Source organism: Oryzias latipes, chromosome 13, assembly GCF_002234675.1.
Source record: "Oryzias latipes chromosome 13, ASM223467v1".
Lineage (NCBI taxonomy): Eukaryota > Metazoa > Chordata > Actinopteri > Beloniformes > Adrianichthyidae > Oryzias > Oryzias latipes.
In genome coordinates, this window is record NC_019871.2 from 31,432,131 (window position 1) to 31,445,584 (window position 13,454).

The 13,454-nt window shown below is 41.6% G+C and overlaps 1 protein-coding gene and 1 long non-coding RNA gene across 2 annotated transcripts; both read right to left on the minus strand.

Annotated features, from left to right (window-relative positions):
• Positions 1 to 3,865: 3,865 nt before the first annotated feature.
• LOC110016269 lies at positions 3,866 to 10,261 on the minus strand. The gene is made up of 3 exons (XR_002874500.1): positions 9,938 to 10,261; positions 9,206 to 9,268; positions 3,866 to 4,123 (listed from the first exon to the last, which is right to left on the minus strand). It is a non-coding gene; the product is annotated as an uncharacterized LOC110016269 (long non-coding RNA).
• LOC111948496 lies at positions 5,163 to 8,085 on the minus strand. The gene is made up of 2 exons (XM_023961901.1): positions 7,374 to 8,085; positions 5,163 to 6,136 (listed from the first exon to the last, which is right to left on the minus strand). The coding sequence occupies exons 1-2, from the start codon at positions 8,058 to 8,060 to the stop codon at positions 5,588 to 5,590; spliced, it is 1,236 nt and encodes a 411-aa protein (XP_023817669.1). The 5' UTR covers positions 8,061 to 8,085; the 3' UTR covers positions 5,163 to 5,587.
• Positions 10,262 to 13,454: the final 3,193 nt, after the last annotated feature.

Sequence of the window (13,454 nt, forward strand, 5' to 3'; positions counted from 1 at the left end):
GTTTTGTCTAACGAACTTAGGTTTTAAGGGGGCAACAACATCGAGTGTACTCCCGAGGGCTTGTAAGGCATCATTAACAAAGTGGTCATTTATACTAGGACTGATGCTATGGGAGCTGGTCTCAGAGTATTTTCTCAGAATATCACTAAGTACTGGCTGAACTGTGTGTTTAAACTCAGACACAGAACGGTCAGTTAAGGTTCTTCTAAGCTGTTTCTTATTCACTGGGACAGAAGGATGTTCCAGTGTAAACTGGAAGGTAATCAGAAAGTGATCAGAAATGATGGGGTTAAGAGGAAGGACACTCAGCTGGCTGATCTCTATCCCATGGGTTAGAACAAGGTCCAGGGTGTGCTTATGACAGTGAGTGGGTTCATTCACACTTTGGGTGAAACCAACATCATCTAATAAAGCTGCAAAAGCCGTTCCTAGGCAGTCACTGGGGTCATCAACATGAATATTAAAATCCCCTAATATTATAATTTGATCAGAATCTAAGACAATAGTCGATAGGAAGTCGGAAAACTCAGTTAAAAATTCTGAATATAAATAATTATTAGTAAAACAGGTTTTCGAGTTTTCCTGTTTGGGTGACTTAAAGACAATATGATGTTTTCAAATGAATTATAAGCATTTTTAACTTTAGGGCTGAGAAGTAATCTAGACTGTGATTTTACTGCCAAACCACCTCCTTTCCCTGAAATCCTGGATTTCTGATAGTTAGCATAAGTGGGGGGGGGTTGCTTCATTCAATCTAACATAGTCACCCTGTTGGAGCCAAGTTTCTGTTAAGGCTAAAAAACTAAGATTGTTATCAGTAATTAACTCATTGACTAAGAGGGACTTGGAGGAAATGGATCGAATGTTTAATAAACCACATTTAATGACATAGTTCTGCTTGTGAGAACTGCTGTCTGTCACTTTGAGGTTTCTATGACGCGCTCCTTTCATTTGTCTTTCAGCACATAAGCTAAAGCTAGGACCTGCTTGACTTTCCCTGCATGGGTTTTGCACCGGCACTAACCCTAAGGGAGGCTGAGGGGAGCGTTTTACACTGCTGCTCTGCGCCCGGGTCTCCTTTCTGGGTTGTCAGGTAGACAGACTAAGCCTAGCAGAAATGTTTCTAGAAAGAAGAGTGGCACCGTACTTTGTCCTCAAGCTGAGGTTTTCGATTTCTAAGCCTTGATTGACTCCGGTGCAAAGTTTTATTGACCATCACCTTGTTGGTAAACTGAATCTGCCCACAGAACTGCTCCACAGGACTGCTAAATGGTGCTACTCTGCCCAAAGGCAGACTATTAAATTTTTCAGGTCCAGAGAAAGCAGCTATTGAGAGTTACATCCAGGAGGCACTTTCTTCGGGACACATCCGTCCATCCTATTCTCCTGTTGGTGCAGGGGTTTTTTTTGTTGAAAAGAAGGACAAAACCCTACGCCCATGTATTGATTATTGCGAACTAAATCAGATACCTGTCAAGGACAAATATTCACTCCCTCTGATTAGCTCTGTTTTTGATTCCATCCAGGAAGCTCAAATTCTCTCAAAATTAGACCTCTGAAACGCCTATAATCTCGTCCGTATTAAGGAGGGTCATGAATGGGCGACTGCTTTCAATACACCTTTGGGCCATTTTGAATATTTAGTGATGCCCTTTGGCCTTACTAACGCTCCCGCTGTCTTAGGATATTGTATCTGACCGTGGTCCTCAGTTGATATCCCAGGTTTGGAAGGCTTTTTGCTCTGCTTTGGGAGCCACTGTCAGCCTCACCTCTGTATACCATCCCCAGTCCAAAGGCCCGGTGGAGCGGGCAAATCACAAGTTGGAGGCACCACTCCGATGCCTTAATACTAAAAATGTTAATGACTGGTCCAATCATCTTGTTTGCATTGACTACGCTCACAACACTCATCCATCTTCCGCCACAGGGATGTCTCCGTTCGAGGCCTCCCTCGGGTACTCACCACCTCTGTTTCCGCCCCAGGAATTCGATTTGGCAGTGCCCTAGGTCCAACACAGGGCTGCTCTCCTGCGCACCAATGAGAGCAAATGCTGCATTGCAAATTGTAACAGGGTGGTGGGGCCCGCTTAACAACCTGGTCAGAGGGTTTGGCTCTCGTCACAGAACATCCCTATCCAGGCTACCTCCCGTAAACTGGTTCCTCGATTCATCGGACCATACGTCATTGAGAGGATCATCAACCCCTCCTGTGTCCGCTTATGGCTACCAGCTACCCTCAAGATACACCCGTCATTCCATGTTTCCCAGATCCGCTTCCCCTCCCCTCGCCCGTATCATCGACGGCGCCCCGGCCTTCACTGTCAGCCGGGTGTTGGATGTTTGGCGCCGGGGTCTCCAGTTCTTGGTGGACTGGGAGGGTTACGGTCCCAAGGAACGGTCTTGGATCTCCCGTTCCCTCATCCTGCACTGTAAGCCCGGATAAGTTGAATTTACTTAAAAAATTTGAGGAAACCGGTTGCCTTAAAATTTTTAAGTAATGGGTTATAGGGTGGAATTATCATTTTAAGTTCAAAATACTAAATGCCAAGTTGATTTCACTTACAATCTCTAGTAATATCAATTAACTTGTCACATGAACTCCACTTACTATTTTAAGTTGAAGTAACTAAACCTTTGTATTCATTGCATTTGCTAAACTAGAACGTTTCAATTAAGAAAAATATGCAACACAAAAGTTTTTTTTTACTGTTTTATCTAAAAACAGCATTACGTTACAGGGTTAAAATGTGTGTCATTCATGCCCTGAACATTGCATAAAACAAAGCACCATCAAAAACACTTATTGTGTTAATAATGTGTACATCCTTATTACAACAAATCACATTAAAACGGTATTGTAACTTACACTCCTATTAGGGAAATGTTTTAGCTTTTAGTTGGTATTGTAACTAAAATACCAAACTCATTTGAAATGAAATATTTTTAAAGCCTGTGTCATGGAAACCTGTGCAAAAATCAGTGCAAAAACCACAGAACACATGTACCCTAAACCTTACACAACAATAAACATGTTTTCATAAAAGTCCAACATTACAAACTGTGGCAAACAAATCTGGAACAGTAGAAGGGCCATTTTGAACACGATTTATGCTTCCAGCTGATTTTTCAAAGTTTGAATTTTGGGTACCAGCTCACTTTTACCCAGTTTTTCGCATTACTTACTGAATAAAGTTTAAAGTGTTTTTCATGCACTTGGTTTCAGTCCAGGTGTAGGGCATAGATCAGGCCGAAAAGGACACAGAAGGCCTGTGGTAGGTTCAACAGTTCATCCTTTACCACAGACCCTTCCAAGATGATCCCTACTCTGGATGGGTTGAGCTGGGTATTTTCTTGACCAAGGCAGAGAATTCCCACTGAAGTTTCACTGTACGAGTCCTTGTCGGTAACATCCTATCATTGAAAGAAACATTTTGACAAGGAGAGAACATAAACATGCCAGTTAGAAAATGGTTTTTGTGCAAAAAAATAACATGTGACTGTTCATAATGAACAGCATTGTACAACATAAACCACACTGAAAGTATTTTATATTAAAAGGACAATATCGAGTTTTTATCAAATACCATATTCAGATCTGTACAGGTTGCAACACTTTGCCCAAAATATGTAGTTTACTCACTCTGAGTCACAGCCATGCTGATTTATTTATTCATTTATTTTTTCCCCCCAATGGAGCAACCAGAACCTATCGATTGCAATCAGAACTCCCCATTTGAGTTTTAGACCCAAAAACATTTTCACAAGTTCCAACTGGTGCCAGTAAAGTTAAAAAACGTTTTGGGAAATTGTAAAAGGATTCATACAACTCTAGTTATTGGGAGCATTTTTTTCAATAGGACTGGGACTGAAAGTGGGTAAACTATCTTTGCTTGGCCATAAAATAGAGACTTAATGGAGACACTGATGCTGATCAAATAATTTTGAAAATTAATGGCAGTGTTCATTAACAGTTAAAAAGGAGACAAAAGGAGCATGCACCTGCAACATTTACAAAAACAAATTAACTTACAGAGCATGTTCTGAAGAAGGCAGAAGAATCATCCGCCAAGATGACAGGGAGTCCCCGAAGACAAAGGCACCTGATGTCTGTTGGCTCAGTGGTCTGCAAAATAGTGGACACAACAGTTAAAATGTATCTTGCTAAGGATACTCACATCAGGGTTTCCCATTCATTCATGCATTTGTGGTGGCCCATGTGTGTGAGCCTGTGTGTGTCTGAGTTTGAGTGTGTGTGAATGTGTGTGTGTGTTTGTGTGAGACTGTCAGTAAGTTTGTGTGTGTGTGTGTGTGTGTGTGCGAGTGCAACTACCTCCAGGTTGTTGTCTTTTGGTGTGAGTGTGTCCACCTCCATCTCCATGTTTGTGTGTGTCCACCTCCATGTCGGCGTGTGTATGTGTGTGTGTGAGTGAAATTTGCAACAAGAAATATGTAGAGCAGTCATAGAAAGTGTAGAAATGGCATAGCTATGTAGCAAAAGCAATGTCTTTAGGTTATCTGACACTAAGTGTTGGCAATGGAAATGTGTACTTTTCAATAAAAATATAGGATATATTTAACCCTTTTGTTGTGCCTTAATCCCCAAACACCACCACTAATATACTCTAATTATGTGGGAAACACTGCACACGTATTTATCAAATAAATTCATCACAATGTTTATGTACAAGAAGACAACAGGATAGGAAAATGGAGGACAAAAAAGAATATTAGGTAATGAAGAGAGAAAAGGAGACGATTAAGGAAGGGAAATGAGATGGTTAGAATGAAAAAGACAGCAATAAAAAGATAAAGAGCAGAGAAGAAAGAAGAGAAAAATTGAGATGAACAGAGAAAGGAAAGATGTAGTAGACTAATGTAGTCAAACCCACCTTTGTCTGACGTAAAAGCTCGGCCAAAAGCTGGCCGGTAAGGCCTTTCTTCTTCCGAAAAAGGTCCATCAGCCTTGGAGAGAAATGGTGAAGTTCATCAAAGAAATTATCTTGGAGACTTTTCCCCACCACTCTGGAGAACTCGTAAAAAACCTGAAACGAAACATGTATTGCATATGAAGCTAAAAACAAGAATCTATGGACAAATTGTATTTAACATTACAGTGACACATGCATCTTTTTTAAACACTCTGGAGTAATACATACCTGGCTTTCGGTGAAAAGAGCTGGCCATCTATGTAACATCTGGCTGATGGCAGGCTTGTTTTGGACAACTTCTTTTCTCCGAAGCGCAAATGTCAGGTCCATCTTTTTCTTAACAAGGGACCCATTTGGCTTCGTCTTCATCATTTCATTGACCAAAACCTGGCGAGCTTCTTCCAGGTTGTGGTCATCCCTCCCCTCTGGATATTCAGGTAGGAAATTTAATTCTCCTTTCCTTGGCTTTTTTATGCCTTTGTGAGAAGGGTCGGCATTTGCAGTGTACCTTCCACGTTTACCACCATTGACAGTGACATCAACTCGTCCAATCTGGCGCATTTTGGTTCTGTAGTTTCCCATCTTGAACTTGAGACTGTTCTTCCATCCATTCCAGCCGGAGGATGACCCTGATTCTTTGAGACAAGGGTGGGTTTGTACTAAAGCTTTTGCAACTGCTTCAAAATCTTCCTTTTCTGGTATGCTTTAAATGCATACATGGTCTCGGCCAATTTCTCCAGTATATCATGTTTCAACTCTTTTGTCACCTTAAGACATGTTCCATCTCTCAGATACAACAGGTTACCTTGACGAAGTCTGTACTCAACATCAACTGAAAATTTGGGAATGTCAAATACCTCTGGCCACTGAAAACTTCTATCCAGAGAGGAGTTAGACAGGATCTCTGTGTCTGCCTGGCTGCTTGTGTCACCATATGATTCAGTGTCTGCTGAGGTTGGTACCAGCTCAATCATAGGGATGATTTTGATTGTTGGCTTCTCTGGGAGCTCAGAGAGATTGGTGAGGTTACACAGTTCATTGTTAAATTCAGGATCTTGGTACTGTAAGGTGAAACTATAGTTTGCTTTGAGATTGCCTTTGAGCCAGCCAATCAAATCCTCAAGCGTGTCAGGTCGTTTTGTCGTCATCTTTCTTATATCCCCCTCTGAGACAATAACCCTCATGGTTATATTCTCTTGCTCAGCCATCTGGGAAATCATGATAAAAGACAGGTATTTAGCAAATAACATATCGTCTCAGTGTTACCATAAATTCTCCTTGTACCCTATATCCTGATAATGGGAAGACATCATTCAAGTCTGACATCTGAACCACAACCAAAGAGGGGACGTCATTAAAGACAAGTTGGTAAGATCTTAAATGCTCACAATACCATGCTGTCATTTTGTGGCAAACAAACATAATTTCTGTGTTAACAGCCACAATTTTTTGAATCTGGGCAAATTCAGGGAGACCTGAGCATGAGCCAGTACAGAGTTTCATGCCCGGATGATATTTGATTCCATCTACACAAACAGATGATGCATTAAGAACCGACTCAGGCTTTGTAATGTTTTGCGCGAGTACTCTCTGAATGTTCAAAGGGAAAGAGGCAAGCAAAACTGGGGTAACCTTTGTCATCTCAACTGACGGTCTGAAAAAAGAGCTAGAATCAAGGTGATAACTGACTGCTTTCTGGTGTTTGGTAGCAAGTGTCATGGCAACATTTTTGAAGTTTTGCACATTGCGAATTGCCTTTTAAAAGAACTTGTGCTTCCCCTCAAAGCGCATTGTCCAAACATCACACAGGGGACCAAATTTCCTTACAAGCTGAGGGCAATGTTCCAAAAAGTGATGTTTTGGCCTTAAATGAAAATCTGGAAATGTTGACAGCAGCAGCTGTCTGTGCTCTGCTATTTTACAGTCCAGGAAATGCAGTGTCTCCTCAGTATGTCTTGATGCAACAGCTAGCTCAACCACATCTTTGAGAAGCATGATAATTTCCCAAGTGTTGTCACCCTCAGGGACACAGTGACCAATAAGAAAAGGAAGAAGCCTTATGAGACACCAATTTTCATGGCCATTTCCACCAATGTTTTTTTTGGCAGAAAATCCCTTTCCAATAATCTGAGGTCGGTCTGTTTTGTCAGTAAATGTGTAGTTAAAGTGTCTGATGGCCTGATTTAACATTTCTAGTGTGAAATAACCCTTGTCTATCATGTCTTTAAGACAAAGGGACAACTCAGTTGGAACAATGCCTTCCAATATATCATGCAAGATGTCAGGAGGGTAACCAGTGACTACATGAAAGTGCTCAAGATTCTCAGTTAAAGGACATGCTCTTTTCACACCATAAATCCGACTCAATGCTGGATCCTCTCTCACCTCCTGCACCTGCTTATCATGGGAGTCTTTGTCTAGAAGTTTAAAGTAATCAGAGCATACCTCTTGGTATTGTTTGTCAAAACTGCTTGCCGAACAGAATCTGCAGAACTTGTCAGTAGTGAAGCTCTCCAGGAATCCTGCCAGGGAGTGGGCACCAAGATTATCAGCAACAACATATAAGACTGTGCCTTTCACACTCTCACCTAGTTGTTCCAAGTAAACACCATTTTGCTCCAATAACTTTAGATCATAAATAAGAGGTTGCAGAACTTTAGCGTAACCACACTCTTTGACTGTAGAGGTATTGCACAATAGTGCAAGTTGGATTGAGTTTAGGGTTGACCTGTATTTTGCAGGTATGTTGGCAATGACCCAGTATATGGCACACATTTTATGTTTCAGCTTTGATGTTCCTAGAGGATTGGCTACTTCGAAGTCATCAATGTAAAGTGTAAGAGCAATTGTGAACTCATCCCTTGCAAGAAGAGAGTTTTTATTAAAGCACTGCCCATCTACATATGAGCTATATTCCTGTGGGACATGGACTTTTTCTGACATGGCTTTATCCAATATGTCAGTTTTGTTCAGCAACTTCTGGAGCATGGGAACAATAGGGACATATGCAAGTGTTTTTTTGCCTTTTTCCACACAATATTCAATGGGGTTCACCAGTGGAAACTCTCTACGTACATAGGCCGCTCTCTTTTTAGCAGTTCCTAGGGATCCATCTTTGGCACAAAATGACATTATGTTACTTTCTGACACGACATTGATAACCTCTCTCACAACGGTTTCATTAATGTCAGCATAATATTTCTTTAGTACATCCCTTACTCTGTTATGCAGAAGTGGCTGTGACAGCTTATTGATTTGACAAAGCTGCTGTATTACTTCTTGCACAGAACTCTCTGGTATGTGAAGGACAGTCTGCATCTTTAACAGAAGAGATGCCAAGTTGTGCTCAAGCTGTTTTTCTAAATCACGAAGATCATTCTCACTAGCTTCTACACTGACATCTTCTAAATCGTCCATATCATCAGCATGTGACATTTGGTCTTGTGCAGCATCATTGTCATCACTTACATTATCCAAACCAATGATTTCTGACTTGAAACTTTTCCAGTTCTGGTCATGGTGTACTTTACTGTGTGCTTTGAAAGTGGAGTATATACTTGTTTCAAAGTTACAGTCTTTATATGGGCACCTGTCTTTATGGTTTACTTTTAAGTGTGCTGTATGCAGGTGAGTTTAGTAGTCAGTCTGAGAACAAGACTCGTCAAACCCACATGACAGACAGCAAAATTTAACTGGTGCATCTGGCTGCTGATCAACAGTTTTGGTGTGAAGGCGAGATAAATGTACTTTTAGTGCATTGAGTGATTTAAATGTACATGGACATTCCTGGTATAAACAAGGAAAAGGCTCTGTTCTTGCATAACTTCCATGTTTTAGCCTATAATGTTTAAATAGCCGTGCTCTCTTTTCACAGTTAAGAGGGCAATACTTACACTTCCAAAGCATATTTTTCAGAGGTTGGTATTCAGTTTGTTGCCAATATCAGGATACTGGTGGTTTTAAAGGAATATCTTCCTATGATCTGCAACACAATAAAACAAAGAAAATAAGAGACAAGGGAACTTATATAAGCTACAGTGGTCTACTGCAACAATATACCTGTATTTTCAAAGTAGCTAACATTAAAGATATAATGTAATTGTTAGGGGTGTAACGTTATTGCTATACTCTGTTATAATCCGGTTGCAATTCACTTGGAGGTAAAATAATCACTAATGCAAAACATGTCGTGCATAAGACAATAATACAATTAATGGTGAAAGTCATTTACATTAAACGTTAATAATAGGAAAAAACAATGCAATGTGGTCGCTTACACTCTTCTTCCCACTGAGTGCGTGTCCCTCGCTCAGCGTGGATCGGGCTGTGTCACCAAGACGCTTAAATTACAGGTAGAAAAATGTCTAGTTAAACAGGTTACAACAGCATTACACTGCTCACAAAAGCGCCTCCAGTAAGAAAAAAAAGTAAATAACGTTGCGCTCCCATCCCCGCCGCCATGAATATGCGTGGTTATCGCCTGCGGCGCCTCTAATCTGCCGAGACTAGGCAGTTCAAAGCCAGGCGGCGCCCGCTAACGCTACAGAGATTTAAATTGTCCAGTTGAACTGATTAAAACGACAGTTTTCCAAGTTCACAAAGAGCGCGTCAAGCAATAAAAACGGCAATTTGGCTAGCTAAAGCCATCAAACAGGTGGTTACGGTCACGGTGATGTTCGTTGAACTTAATAAAAGTACGTATTTCTCTCTAAAGTTACACATAAAAAGCCCCTTCGGTGATAAAAGTGACTTACTTGGCTAGCTAAGTAACTAACGGATGAAAATGTTAATGTCCATCGACGTCAAACTGCTTCACTTGGACATCTCACAAACAGCGCACCAAGTGAAAAAAAACTTGTAACGTTAGCTAGCAGGTGAAAATGGCTGCCGACCTAGATAAGATAACGTCCTCCCAGTACTCACCAGCATCCCCTTGTATCAACACACAAACACGGAAACATTAACTTGAATGACTCAGCAGCAACGTTAGCTAAATCAAAGTTACTTACCGTCTCTGGCGAGTTTTGGTAGACACTGGACAGTCCGGTGCGCGGCGAGAAAGTGACGTCTTCTCGGCAAAAAACAGGGACACGGCGGCAAAGTGACGTCTTCTCTGCGGCAAAGTGACAGCGATCACGTTCCCATCATGCATTGCATCACTAAAACTTGGAAATTTGAAGCTATTTCACTTAAAATTATTCACTGGCTCAACTAGGTCTACAAATTAGTATAACATACTTACATCTGCTAGTAATGCAATCAAAACTTAATCGATTTGAGCCATGTAAGTACATTATACTTTAAATGTTTGATTAGATATGAAATCCGGGTTTACAGTGTGGATCCTATCCTCATCGATGACTTCTACCGGGCTCACCCTGATCGTCGCCCTGGACTGCCAGGCGGCGGTCGTTGAGGGGGGGTACTGTCATGTTGCCTCTGGCAGTCTCTCCTCCCCGTCCCCTCTCTGCTATGCCTTCCTGATTGGACCCAGCTGTGGACACTCACCTCATCACCTACCTGCCTTCTTATGGAGATCAAGCTCTAGCTTTCATCGCCAGTTCCTAGCGCCTTATGGTACTAAGCCTGGTCATTTGTTTTGAGTCTATGCTCACGTACTCAAGTTCTATGTTAACCTTGCTTCTCTGCCTCATCTACAGAACTAATTACCACGAGTGTCCACCTGGGTCTTTCCTCCTAAAGAGCAGTCTGATCCTCACCTGCTATCCTAGCCTCCAGCCACGCCACGACATCAGCCAAACCAAGATCATTAAGCCACAGCAAGATCTCAAGCCACGCCACAACTCCAAGCCATTACTCCCGGTCGCTATGCCAGTAACATCTCGCCGATGGACAATCTCCAACATACTCACCCTTGCATCCTCGTCCAGGAAAATAAATTCCTGTGTTTCTTTCCGGGTTCCAGCGTATGGGTCTGTCCCGCCAAGCAGATCGTGGAACTATGTAATCTGATCTAATCTAACGAGCATCAACACATTGTAATGTTTTAGAGTGCTGAGCTGTGGATCCTTGGAAGTGACTTCCATCAGTCTTTTGTCACTTTTTAACAAACACTACTTAATTTCAATAATGTATGTTATCAAAAATTATTTTGGCTTCTTCAAATAATGTTTAAACACAATCAAATAATAATACAAAACAGTTTTTTTTTCAAAACATAAATTGAATTTTCTTAAATCCCAAGATTCTTTTCTCTCTCTCTTTTTTCACAGGCGCACACTCATACTAGAGTCAATAAAATGTCCATGTGAACGCATATCGCGCATATGTCTATATTGGCCTCAGTCCAGTAATCTAAACAAAAGACGCCCCACAAACATAAACTGTTATACCAGTTAGAAAAAAACATGTGTTTGGGTAACCAAGAAGGAATAACAATGTCGATCTCACCAGCTGGTCTCTTTGATCAGTTTGTTTGAAATGCACCCACTCATCGGATCGCGCACGTCACTCCACTCGTCTTCGTCTTTCAAAAAACCTCCGGTTTCTGTTCCCCCGTCACTCATCTGGACGCCGTTCTGACCCCATTTAATAACTTTGGGGCGTGACTTTCGTGCGTCAGGTGAACCGTCCATAACATAAATAAATAAACTCATGAAAATAATACAAAGAACACATCCAGAATGTCAGTGGATAACATATATTCAGCACAAGAAAAAACATGCTAGTCCCTTTATATATAAACACTGGTAGAACTAATGTTTTTTTTCTTTATGTTTTTCCATAGTCATAATGTGACCCCGTCACAACTGACTGCAACGCTGGTCATGACTGCATGCACCTGGGCTTCCATTCCCTCATTTAATGCTTGGTCCATATATGGAATGGCTTTGCGAGACAACGTATCAGCAACTGCTATGTCTTTTCCAGGTGAGTGGGTTATGCTGATGTCATATCTCTGGAGCTGTAAACTCATTCTCTGTGGCCGTGGTGGAGCAGCAGCAAGGGGGTTTCTTTATGATGGACTCCGGTGGGTACCGGATGTTCTCGGGCTGCCGGATGTTCTCGGGGTCCTTCGACCAATGATGACGTCACACTATTTGATTGGCTGTAAGTTTGCACGACCAATTTAATAATAACGTTGCAAAGTTTTTTTTTACACTTTATTGACAATGGAGGTATCATACATTAATTTTTTTTTTACTTAACAACAACATTAACAATTGAGGTGACATACATTAAATATGAACAATAACCATGTAATCAACATTACCTCGAAGATCAATCAACAATGCCGAACAAAACATATTAACATAGAAAATAAAGAATAAAGGAAATAAAAACAAAAAGATAATGAACATAAGACACAAATAAATAAAAGCAAATAAGTAAAACAAAAATAAAATAAAAGAACATAGAACATAGTCTAATACTGGTTAGGGGTACTCGTGAAGTTTGTATTTCTGAACAAAACTAAGCAATCTCAAGCCATTCTTTTTCATGTAATGAAGTGAGTGAAAGTAAAAACAGAGCTCTTTATAAAATGACGACGTCGCTAAGTCGTAAAATTGCTAAACGTAAAATCGCTCGCTAAGTAGTTTGTCCAACTGGTGTTACTGTAGGGTGACGTCGAAGGACCCCCGAAGGACCCCGAGAACATACTGCAGCCCGAGTCGATCCGGTACCCACACCAGCAGTTCTTGCACAGGACCTGGTCTAAGGTGGACTCAGTGCATAAAATGCGATAAAAATCAACCTATTTCACATTTTCACAAATCAGAGGAAGGTTTCACAAATCAGAAACTGTGTATAATTTGTTCTTTACTATTTAAATTATAATTTAATATAGGGGTGTGCCAAAATATCGATATGGCGATATATCGCGATATTTAGTCCCGCGATTGATTCTCGAGATGTCTTCGTCAAGTATCGACCTTTTATTTACGTTTAAAGACCCCGTAAAACGTTATATTAACCATCCTTTGGTTTGGGGTGGGGGCTGCTCTCCTGGTTGGGCTGGGGCGGTGCTCCCTTTCCCTCCGTGCCTCCCTGCTCTCTGGCTCTGGGGGCCCCGCGGCGCTCCTGCTGGCCCTGGCCTGGGTGGCGGGCTGGGTCGCCCGGGGGGCGGTTGTTCCCTGCCTGCTCCCGTGTGGCATTGGGGGTTCCGGCTGCCGCTGCTGCTGCGGCGGGGGTCTTGGTGTGGGGATGGCTGGACACTCTCCTTCCTTCTTTTCACATTCCACCATCCATTTTAGAAAAACATAAACACTCACCTGAGCACTGGTGTTAGCTCACCTTTGCACTCACAGTTTGCATGATTGAATGACTGAAATATTTCACACTAGTTGGTTTAAAGGCATAGGTATGCGTGTGTGAACACTATCGATTTTGTGTACATGTTGACATGTGGACATTTTTACAGCTAGCAGGTGTGTTGATAACATTTGAGTGTGTGTGTGGACAGGCCCCGCCCTTTCTGTACTACATTTGAACCTTACCGTAATGATAAACAACCAGTAAACTTGTTGCTTTGTGCTGCTTCGTGGTCTTATCCCCCCCCTCCTA